This window comes from Hyla sarda, chromosome 3 (assembly GCF_029499605.1).
Source record: "Hyla sarda isolate aHylSar1 chromosome 3, aHylSar1.hap1, whole genome shotgun sequence".
NCBI lineage: Eukaryota > Metazoa > Chordata > Amphibia > Anura > Hylidae > Hyla > Hyla sarda.
Window position 1 is genome coordinate 171,146,702 of NC_079191.1, and position 12,091 is coordinate 171,158,792.

The following is a 12,091-nucleotide window of genomic DNA, read 5'->3' on the forward strand; positions in this document are numbered from 1 at the left end:
ATGATATTGGTGGAACATCTGTAGTATGCAAAGTGTTGTCTTGACCATGATTTAAAATAGTTCTGTTTTGAGAAGTTGAAATAAAAAAAATTCTGTAATCAGACTATACTGGCCAGTGTTGTATGAGGACAGGCCCGCTTTCCCCTCAGGTTAAAGGAGTACTCTAGTGCAGAGTATTCCTGCTCCGTTCTGCCCGGGCTGCAAAATAAATGAAAATTAACAATCACTCACCTCCCTGGGTTCCCGCGGAGCGCCACTACAGCTGTTCGGTCCTCCGGTGCATCTCCTTCATACTTCCGGGTGTAACGAAGCATCACATGGCGCTCAGCCTATCGCCGGCAGCCGCGATGTTCAGCCTCAGCCGGCGATAGGCTGAGCGCCATGTGATGCTTCGTTACACCCGGAAGTATGAAGGAGATGCACCGGAGGACCGAACAGCTGTAGTGGCGCTCCGCGGGAACCCAGGGAGGTGAGTGATGGGTCATTTTCATTTATTTTGCAGCCCGGGCAGAACGGAGCAGGAATACTCTGTACTAGAGTACTCCTTTAAATGATTGCATATTTTACTGTTGGTGAGGACTTTGGCCGCCATGTAGGTCACACGAGCAGAGGTTGTACTTATTGTTGCGCTTCTTGTGTTGCAACAACATGACGTGATTTTTGACCATGTTGTGACCTTTTGAGTGCATCTAACTCACAGTTTTGCATTTGAGTGTAGAATTCTTTGTACTCCACTGTGTGTGTTTAATGTTGTAGCCTTCAGGCCCCTTCACTATATTTTCAATTTGTTACAACCTTGTGTTTAAATCAACAAATTTCATAATAACGTAAAAACAGCATTTTAGATTTTTTTTTTTTTTTTTTTAACCAATATAAGGATATCGAATATACAGGATTATAGTATGGGTGATCCTGATTAAAATGTGTACCTTGTACAGATGCAAGATCCTTATCATTACTAATATGCAAATGCTCCCTTGTACACAGTGGTGGCAGTTTCCGGGTACTTCAGCACTGTTCTTTCCTCCCCTCCGGCCTTATATCCCCCTCCCCAACATCAATATGTATATCCTTGCCAAATCACAACTAGGCCATTGTAAAGTTATTAAAAATCAATCTTCATTACATTTTAAGAGTCCTAAGCAAAAGGACAGCTGCATCCAAAAAGACATACAAAAATTGTGCGCGGCTATAAGAAAGGAGCTCTAGTCTGTTCACACTAGGTCTGTTTTTTCCAAGCATTACTTGCGCACTTTTTTTAATGTATCTTTTTTGGATTTTTATTACTTTTATACTGGCCCAGTCTGATTTTTGCAACTCTAAAAGAGTAATGCAGTGCACTACAAATCCCGGGTGAGCTAAAGAAATATAATTTTTTTTTATTATTTTTTTTGTTTTGTTTTTTTAATCTTCAATCTTGCGTCCGTTGGGATGTGAGTCTATGCACAACTGACTGCTGGGTTTAGTAGCTAGTTTAGCTCTATACCTGGAAATCGGGTGCATAGACTGACGCCTTGGCTGCTGAGTATATAAATATTGATGAATGGGAGGGGGGTATATGGCTGGACGGGAAAAACAATGCTGAAGGACTTGGAGCCTGCCTCCATTGCGTACAAGGGAGTATTTGTATATTAGTAAGGATAATAATCTTGGAAATAGCTGCATGCAAGAGCATTTTAGTCATCGCAAGCAAAAATTAACTTATCCCCTATCCACAGGGTAACATAATTTTAGTTGGAGTTCTCCTTTAAACCTGTATATTTGGGAAATCTGCGGTCAAGTTCTTTTGAAATAAATTAAATAAAACTCTAAAATATTACATTGACCTAAGTATTCAGACCCTTTACCCAATACTTAGTTGAAGCGCCTTTGGCAGCGATTACAGCCTCCAGTGTTCTTGGGTATAATGTCACAAGGTTTGCACATCTAGATTTAAAGGTTTTCTGCCATTCTTCTCTGAAGATCCTTTCAAGCCTTTTATATAGTTAACTTCTTAGAAACAAATGACACGGCACCCGAACCTCTACTTCAAACTTGCTGCTTCATTGCTCCTGGCAAGGTGTACGATGAGGATGCACTACATTGCCAGTGGCAATAAAACAGCAAGTTTGAAGTAGAGATTCGGGGGCTGTCATTTTGTTTCTTCTAAGTTATATGCGTACACTGCACTTTAGACACGGGCACCGAAGGATCTACAGAGCGCACAGACCTGCTGGGTTAGAATCCTGAGACTGAGAAATACAAGTGGGAGTAGAGTGGTGCTGACAGGCTTATCTCTTTATAACTTTATGCCTTTTTTTTATTTTTTATAGTTAACTAGCAGAGTATCTGGCGTTGCCCAGTCTTTCTACCTTAACCTTGTGGAAGATAAAAGGATGAAAAAAAAAATGCTTTTGTCCTCCTCTTCCATCACTGTGCTTACTATTCTCTGCATCTGCCTGCCAGACAGTCGGCAGGATGTTTAAAAGTCTTGGCCAATCACTGTAGCCTGAGAGCAATGCGATCGGGAAAATTATATTGTTGACCTAAAAGTAACGTGTGCAAAGATTCTTTGAAATATCTCCAGCCACTTGGAGGTTATGATGGTTTGTACATACAAACGTCCTATAATCTCTATCTAATGCAGGTCTGGCATGTAACGGTTATAGTACTCTTCTCATGTGAATCCTAATTTTCTTACTCTAGAAAACTAGATGTTGTTGGCTGTCCAAGCAAATGGGAGAGTGGTTGTAAACTTGGCGACCAGTATAAGATTAGGCTTGAAGTGAAGAATGTTCCTGCTGAGAAGAAAATCTACAATATCTTTGGTGTTATTAAAGGCTTTGATGAACCAGGTAATTAAACAAAGCTGTCTTGTGTTCCCCTGCTGTAGCTTTCTGGAAAAATGAAACCGATTTTATAATGATTTCTTCTGTATTTCAGGTCACTATGTTGTGGTTGGGGCCCAAAGAGATTCCATGGGTATGGGCGTATCCAAGGCAGTTGTTGGGACAACTCTGCTAGTGGAGCTTGCCCGCATGTTATCAGAAATGGTTAAGGGTAAGTTTTCTTCTAATTTGAAGAAAATGCTAATATTTTAACATGCCCTTACAGTTCAAATTCAGAAACATAAAGACTGCTTGTTCCAGTAACACTAGAAGAGTGGTGAACGTAACTTTGAGCTGTAACACAGAATTATTCAGATATGTCAATTTTGTGTAGATCTCAGGTAGATAAAATCCATATATAACTTGTAAATTGGTTAAAATGTACCTGCCATTATCTAATCCTGATCTTGTACTTATAACTTTTTGTCTCGATCACCTATGTCACGAAAAAATATTGCATTACAATATTACAGCTGCTCAATGTCTTGTCTCAAAGGCAGGGGGCGTGTCCTCTTGTCTGCACTGTGCTGACTCCTCCCCCTCCCTCTGACTGACTGCTCCTGTGAGTGAGCCTGGCAGCCCTGCTCTGTAACCCTTTCCTCTCTGGATTTATGACACACACACTTATTGGAGATTGCCTGTACCTTACCACCAAAGGATTTATTTTTTATTTATTTTTTGCATCAGTGTTGCCTTCAGCTGTGCACTTACAGCTTTTGCAAAACTACAACTTCCGGCATGCTCAGACATCCTTTGATTGTCCAGGTATGCTTGCAGATGTAGTTTTGCAGCAGCTTGAGGCACATGTTTGGTAACACTGTGTGTTGCTGCAGGCTGTATTCCTCCTGCAGCCTTGTCAATTAGCCGTCTCGTGTACATGACCCTTAGACATGCTCAGTGTCCCAGGAGTTATGGGGACCCCTAGTGGAGGCAGTTTTCTTTAAAAAAAAAATCAACTTTTGTTAAAGCATATTAGAAAAAACTATTTCGCCAAGATGCACAACATACATTTTTTTTTTTTTTTTTATCTGACAGTGCCCATTCAAGGTTAACATGCTTGTGTTCTACTGCTTATTGGCGGAGCTGAAATATATGGTAGATCTGCAGCAAAGATCAGAAGCATACCCTTGAATTTCTTGAATCCAGGCCGTCAATTGTTTTGTGTCAACAAGTGGCAGGACAGTTAAACACCTTAAGGACATTGCGACATTGCACGTAAATGGACCGCCTGTACATGAAGGGAGTAGAGAAGCTCTCTTCATGCACGGCGGGACCTGGCTGCTCTCAGCGATCAACCTTATGTCCACCGATAACATTTTAGATGCTGTGATGGATACGGATCACAGCATATGTGGCAATGAGCCTGCTCTGATGGCTCATCTGATCACCCATTGCCATTGCATGACCATGGGGATCAGATGAGCAAAGATGAAGGTCTCCTTACCTACCTCTGGCCACTCTCATCAAAGGGTCTATTTCTCTGGTCTGCCCTCTAGCAGACCAGAAAAGTAGCTAACCAATAATGCTGACTAGTGCTATGCCTATATATTCTTATATTGCATGTATGTATTTGTATTTGGCAGGTGACATGCACAGAGAATCTAACAATTTTATATTCTTTACAGAGGGGTATAAACCAAAACGGAGCATTGTTTTTGCAAGCTGGAGTGCAGGGGACTTTGGAGCTGTTGGTGCAACGGAGTGGTTAGAGGTATATATATAATTTAACCCTTTAACGCATATGGACGTTTATGAATGTCTATAAGCGTCTCCTGGGGTATTACGCACGTATCATACCCGTGGCTAATGCTGGACATCGCCGATCGTGCTGATGTCCAGCATTAACTCTTTAGACGCGGCGATCAAAGTTGATCACAGCATCTAAAGTGAAAGTAAAAGCTTCCCGGGACCATCGCGGTAAAAATCGCGATGTCCCAATCGGCTAGGACGCAGCAGAAGGGTCCCTTACTTGCCTCCTGTGCGTCCGAACGGCGATTGATTGCTCAAGCCTGGATTTCAGTCTTGGAGCAATCAATCGCCGAGAACACTGATCCCTGCCATTGAATGCAATGGCAGTGATCAGTGTATTGTATCAATGTAATGCATGCTATAGTCCCCTATGGGAGCTATAACATTGTGAAAATAGGTAATAAAGATCATTTAACCCTTTCCCTAATAAGTTTGAATCACCCCCCCCCCCTTTTCCCAATAAAAAAAACTGTGTAAATAAACAAATGTGGTATTGCCGCGTGCGTATATGTCCAAACTATAAAAATAAATGGTTAATTAAACCGCACGGTCAATGGCGTACGCGCAAAAAAATCCAAAGTCCAAAATAGCTTATTTTTTGTCACTTTTCATACCATAAAAAATGTAATAAAAAGCGATCAAAAAGTCCGATCAAAACAAAATTGGTACCGATAAAAACTTCAGATCATGGTGCAAAATGAGCCCTCATACCGCCCTGTACGTGGAGAAATAAGTTATAAGAGGTCAGAATAGGAAAATTTTAAACGTATACATTTTCCTTCATGTAGTTATGATTTCTTTCAGAGGTAATTCAAAAGCAAACCTATAGAAGTAGGGTATCCTTTTTAACCGTATGGACCTACAGAATAGATTCCCCAAACCTTGAAAGTGTGTGTGTGTGTGTGTGTGTGTGTGTGTGTATATGTATACATATGTATATATGTGTGTATATATACACATACATTTTTATTTTATTTTTTTTGCTAGGAGAAATATAGGCTAATGCAGTCACAGAATTGAGTATAGTGCAAAAAACTTTTCATTATCTGATGTTTGCCTTTCTTATAACAATCTTTTATGTTTTTAGGGTTACCTTACTACTCTACATCTTAAAGCAGTATCCTACATCAGTTTGGATGCCATTATTCAAGGTATTGACTGCGGAAATGGTTATACTCAGTTGTTTTATTTCCAGGAGAGAGAATTAATCCTTACAATGAGGTTCTAAGAAAATGATACTTATTTGATGGGAAATGTCAGAAATAACTTGCGCTCTTAACTACTACTCATTCAGACTTGCGTTTGAAATGCAGAGGAGTGTCCTATATGGCCTCTTCAAATTTACTTTGTCCTGAGGTTTTTTGTCCACTGACCCACTTACCTCTTGTGACTTGCTTTATGACTATGCCCGAAGTCAGGGTTTGACCTACATGGTGGGTCATGGGACCTTGGTCTTCACTTGTAATGTTGTTTTTTCCTTTTGTATTGAAAATTTTTATTATAATTTACAGTTGAAAAAAGAGATGATGGGGCGTAATATGAAGCACACTCGGAAGCTAAGCCCACTGTGTTAATTTCAGCTGTATATTACAGCTGGCATGCACTGGAAGTTTAACCCCCTAGATGCTGTGGTAAATTTTGATGATGGGGGACCGGTCATGTCTCCAATCAGGCACCTCACATAATTGTGGAGCGCTTATCAGTTATAGCAGTCTTCTGAAGGGCCTATGGCTGTCATGATTGCTATAGGCACACTAATAGAAGCGCGGAGTGTAACAGATCAGCAGTATGGGTTAATACCGTAGTGTAGTGATCAAGTGTTCAAGTCACCTAAGGTAAATAAAAATTTAAGGGAAAACAAAAAATTGTATTATCCCTTGCGGGAATGTCTAAACTATAAAACCAATATAATTTTGTTTATCCGGCACAGTAAATGTTGCAGTAAAAGTGGGGGATGGGAATACTAAATGCAAAAATTGCAAATTTTGGTTACCTTTAAATCCCATGGTGAGGAAGGGGAAAAAAAGGGAAAGGAGCCTGTGTAGAAACCTTGTATTATTGTAACCAAAGTTTCTAATTCTTACTATTCTTATAGGTTCTGGGTCACTGAAAGTGTCTGCTAGCCCCCTTATGTTTAACATGATCCAAAAAATCCTGAAAGAGGTAATACTGATTCACTTTCACCTTGCGTACTGTGCGCACATATCTTTAGGATGTTGGTTTATGATGATTTTCTTCCTCTTTTGCCCAGGTCCCTGATCCAGTGACTAAAAAGCCGATTTCAGTAGATTTCCGGTAAGACTTTAAATTAAAATATCTTGCTCCACTTGGAGTTTGTATGCAAGGGGTCTACACAGCAGCTTGTGGTCACATGATGGTTTCATTAAAATAAGTTATTGCTTTCTAACACTTTCCCTATTGGGGGCATTTCCTGTTTGACCATTTTAAGAACACCAATATTTTTGGCATTCTTCCTAATGACCTATAGGAAAACAGAGGAAGCATTAGCTTGTAATTTCATTGGAGTAGCCCTGCAGACAGAAGTATCCCTGGAGGCCTATAATGTGTGGTGTTCTGCAGGAGGGGGAATGGTTGACTGGCTACAAAGAAAGCCTAGTGGCTTTTGGCTTTTACTAACAGTAGAGTGGTGTGTGTGTATAGCTGGAAGAATAGCCAAATTCTTGCATACACCAGTTTGGTAGTGTACATCTGTGTAAAGTAGCTCTCCTCCAGAAGGAAGAATTTTTCTAGTGCTGCCTATTGGGAGTAGCATTCCTGCAAGTCGGTGCTTAACCCCTTAAAATATTAGCCAAGCCAGAATTTCCTCCAAAAGGAAGAGTTAACCATCTCTGTTTTGGGTTTCGTTCCGGTCATCTTTTTCAGTGCAGTGTTGGCTGGTTAGCAGAGAGGACTTATTCCTAGCACTAGAGAGCAAGCTCTTTTCCTTCTGGAGGAGAGCTACTTCACCAGTGGAACACAACATGGCCTGTCTCCATACAACAACTTGATTGAAATAAACTAGTCCTATAGTATACATCTAAAGAGCCACAATAAGTAGTCTATTTATGGGATTAAAATAGAATATCTGCCACACTTCTATCACTATGAATGTATGCTTTTGTGAAAGTTGCCTTATGTTACTGGAAATATGTAAAAACTTCTGCACATGCAAGGTTGTATGGTTCTTGATTCCCTTATATATAACCATAATCCTGCGGACGTTCCCTGCTTGGTTTATGTTAACTAATGTCAAGTGGAAAATCCATTTTTGACGTGTATTTTCAGCTATGGATTCCCCATGGATGATGCTGCATATCCGTTCCTTACGTTCTCTGGTATCCCATCTGCATCATTCAGTTTTCAAAAGGTAAGCTGCTAGTATTTGCAGTTGGGGAAATAATGTTTAGTATATTCAAAGTGCCGTTAACAGCCTTGTGAAGCTGTGCACACATTGCTGTAGGGTTTCACAAGACTAATCCAACCAAGCCTTTTTTAATTCGGGGTGCTGTATATCCATAAATATTTTAGTAAAACTGTCCATGACAAGTGGGGGCCACACCACCCCCTCCTGGTTTCGATCGACACATGAATGTGCTGTCACTGAGTACTGAGCCATTGGGGCCCCTGGAGCATAGTGAACTGTAGGCCCTACCTTTCCCTGTCCTGGACAGTTTACATAAGCGTTTGATACAGCACCTTTAAATTATCAATAAGTATGCCTGAGTTAGGATTGTGTAGCTTCACAAGTGTATTTTGTGAGAGATTCACTTTGTCTCATTAAGATAAGTTGAAAGATACATTTTATATTATACATACTAATTGATAAAATTAACCAAAATTGTATTTTTGAATCTTCTGCAGGCAAAAAAAAACTATGCATATCTTGATACTGAGAAGGACACTTACCAGAATTTTAGAAACTTAGTCGATGTCAACAGCATGTGCAGTGTTGCTGCCAATGTTACAGGCCAGATAATTCTGCGTCTAACACATGACCTCATATTACCACTAGACTACACTAAATATTCTGAAGAACTGCGTAAAAGAGTGACTGACCTCCACGCAAAAAAGAGTCCAGAAACTGTAAGGAATTGTAGTGGCTTTTTGACACCTTTATATAATACAATATGTTTTATTCACTTTTATGGCTTAATAATTATTTTTTTTCCCGATTATGCAGCTGAGCTTAAACTGGGTAGATTATGCTTCGGGGGACTTCAGCAGGGCAGCTACCCAACTCAAGAAGACTATTTCTGAATCTGACCTGGAAAACAAACCCTATCTGCATTCTCTAAATAACCGTATTATGAAGGTAAAATACGTATGAAATAAGTGTTTGCTTGGTTTATGAATACCTGCTCATTTGTCTATTGTACTTGCTAATGTGAAGTTTAATAACCCCTTATCTTATCTACAGTGCCCTGGAACTAATGGAAATTAAATTTTTTTTTTTTTTAGGTTGAGCACTCCATGTTGTCTCCTTATGTCTCTCCTAAAGAGTCACCATTTCGTCACATTCTTTATGGCAGTGGCAATCACACCTTTGATGCGTTATACAAGCTGCTAGACTTACTGAAAAACGACAAGGCCCAGTCTAGTGAAGACTTGTTTAAAAACCAATTGGCTCTTTTTACATGGACTGTACAGAGTGCTGCAAATGCCCTAGTGGGTGAAGTTTGGGAGATAGACAATGAGATTTAAAGGTTCATATTAAAGGCCCTCAGTAGTGGTATGTAGATTGTGGGGGTCTGGGTGCTGGGGCCCCTGCGATCTCCTGGAATGGGGCCGCGGCAGTCTGCAGGAAAGGGTGTTCTATCACCGTATGACATGTGGCTGACAAGCCCCCTCCATGTACCCCATAGAGATACATGAATGGGGCATGTCTGCCGTGGCCTTCTGCTGGGGACGACGGGGCACTTCCTGCAGACTGTTGCAGTCCCATCCAGGAGATTGCTGGGACCCCCCATGATCTCGGACTTATCCTCTATACCACTACAGATGTCCCTTTTTTTTTTTTTTTTTTTTTTTTTATATTATTATTATTTAATGAACGGTCTCCCTCTTGTTTTTCCTTTCTGTGCCATAGAAACTTCTAGCCACTGGACTGGGAGTGCAACGCTGTTTACTTTGCACAAGATTATGTTCAAGGCTACTTTCCCTAACCCCTGGTCATAAATTGGAATATCGATTTAGGTTTTCATACAAATACCTATCCCCTTTCAATGCACTTGTATGTTAAGCCTTAGAATGGCTACGAACACTAGATAAAACCAGGAACACTTACTGTATTGAGGCAGGCTTTAGCCTAATGGCAAGAAACCTGGCTTTGTGTCCCATTTGTTATACCTGCCTTTTAGGTTACAAAGTAAGAGCAACTGCTACCCTACCTGTAGAGCAGGAGCAGTAGTTATATGAATAGATGGGTTCAATCTAGCTGGATTCTGAATATCTATTTAGCACTGAATACTTATTTATTTATCAGTGACAGTGATCACTATAAATGGTGTTAATTTTATTATGGTAATTATCGGAAGCAGTGCCTTCCATAATTGACGGTTATACTGTCGGATATTTTTTTTTTCTTTTGTATGATAAAAGCAGCATCTGCTTAACTGGTCTGACATGATACTGGAATCTCTGCTCTCCTCGTGCCATGTAACAGAAGGGTGAAACCTTTGCAAATACTGTAATTTTGCCGAAACTGTCTTTGTGCTGAGAAGGGTGCTTCTTCTCATTGGCTATAGTGTCTAATAATTGGCAGCCCTTTTCTAGTGGTCATTGACATGGTGCTAGGGCCCAATTACTGTTTATGTTCAGACATGCTGCTTACGAAGACAGTCGACTCTCGTTTGAGTGCAAGGGCTTTTCTGTTGCATTGCATGGTGGTTAGTAATGGTAATTGTGCACACACAAGCACTCTTAAGCCATTTATTGGCTCTGATTAAGATGTACTGCCTAAAGCAGACCTGTCTGCAGTTTATGTAAATATAGGGCATACTTGCATAGGGCTTCTTGTTCTGATTCCAGGCACACCATTGTTGAGCCCTCCAGTGCTGATATATTACTCTTATTGATATGCACGTGACCCCTAAAAGCCTGTGGAGTGTTTCTCTGGACAGCAGAGGCCCCAAAAAGTTTGTCCTTCCACTTGCTTCCATCAGTACCGGTCTGCCCGCTAGTAACCTTTTACAGTACCTTGATTGACAACCCTAGGCTGTACTGTCATCTCAATCTCTCACCTGAGATTCTTCACAAGCACATGGCAAACACTGGTCTGTGCGGAAATGTATTTTTTCTGTGGCCTCAAAGACTGTTCTGCACTTGCACGCTTTGAAAATGCAGAACAGTTCTAGAGACCACCAGGAGCTGACATTATTGTGCATGGGCCAGCCAACATTGGCTAGGTGAGATGGGCACAGCCTATTGGCTGTCAATCAAGATGCAGAAGGGGGTAAGTGGACAGACCGGAGTTAACTGCAAGTGAACGGATGAACTTTGCTTTACTTTAGCATCTTTGCGCTGTAGGTCTCGGTTGGGAAGAGAAGTTTGCACAGAATCGGTGAGAAGCCCTACACAATGTCCCTAGTTTACAACCTTCTGATAGGTCCACCATAAAGCTTACTTTCTGTCCTATACTCAGTTCTACGTAATTAAGACAGGAACGTGATGGTATTTGCTTTATGGATTACTACGTAACCTTTGGATTGTAAGCAATTTTGTGTTTGGCATCTTACATCTTTTAAAGCAGATTTTCCAGTAACTTATATCATGAATTTGAGCTTACATTATCGGGAGCAGTGTCTTCCATAATGGATATATACAAATTTGGTAGTTTTTGCCTACCACAGTGTTATATCGGGGGCAGTGATCCCTCATATGTTACACTACAGGTGTACTTAATTATCGGGGACAGTGTTTCCCATAATTAGTTTTAGGTTAAATGTTCGCTTGCAATGCTTAGCTCTGGTCTCTAAGGGTAGATTCACACAGGTTGGATTTGCTGTGGAATCCGCATACCAGCTATGAGCATTGTGCAAATTTCTTAAAGGAGTACTCCACTGGCCAGCGTTCGGAACGAAGTGTTCCAAACGCTGTTTTCGCGCTGCATTGGTCGGCCACGTCCCCTCAATGCAAGTCTATGGGAGGGGCGTGACTGTCATCATGCCCCTCCCAAAGACTTGCATTGAGGGGGCGTGGCCGACCACTGCAATGCAAAAAAGGCATTCGGAACATTTTATTTTCGAATGCTGGCCGGTGGAGTACTCCTTTTTTAAGGTTCAAAAACCCACACTTGCTGAAGGTCTGTGAGAAATGTGCAGCAGAATCAGTAACGGTACAGAAACTGACACTGTTAATTTTAATATCTCCATGGCAGATCTATTTTTCAGTGGAGATTTTCCACAGCGAGGAATTTCCTTAGTTCATGTGCATACTACTGCATAGAGCAGGAATGATCGAATTGGTGCTTATAATAG

At 40.9% G+C, this 12,091-nt stretch overlaps 1 protein-coding gene across 1 annotated transcript in view; it reads left to right on the forward strand.

The window, feature by feature from the left end:
* TFRC (transferrin receptor) overlaps nt 1-11,730 on the forward strand; it is a 45,800-nt gene extending 34,070 nt beyond the window's left edge. Inside the window, exons 10-19 of the mRNA XM_056565486.1 lie at nt 2,686-2,834; nt 2,923-3,039; nt 4,493-4,578; nt 5,704-5,767; nt 6,712-6,779; nt 6,868-6,911; nt 7,902-7,983; nt 8,478-8,699; nt 8,797-8,928; nt 9,075-11,730. Coding sequence (XP_056421461.1) covers nt 2,686-2,834; nt 2,923-3,039; nt 4,493-4,578; nt 5,704-5,767; nt 6,712-6,779; nt 6,868-6,911; nt 7,902-7,983; nt 8,478-8,699; nt 8,797-8,928; nt 9,075-9,317 — 1,207 coding nt within the window. The 3' untranslated portion in view covers nt 9,318-11,730. The remainder of the gene's footprint in view (nt 1-2,685; nt 2,835-2,922; nt 3,040-4,492; nt 4,579-5,703; nt 5,768-6,711; nt 6,780-6,867; nt 6,912-7,901; nt 7,984-8,477; nt 8,700-8,796; nt 8,929-9,074) is intronic.
* The last annotated feature ends 361 nt before the right edge of the window (nt 11,731-12,091 follow it).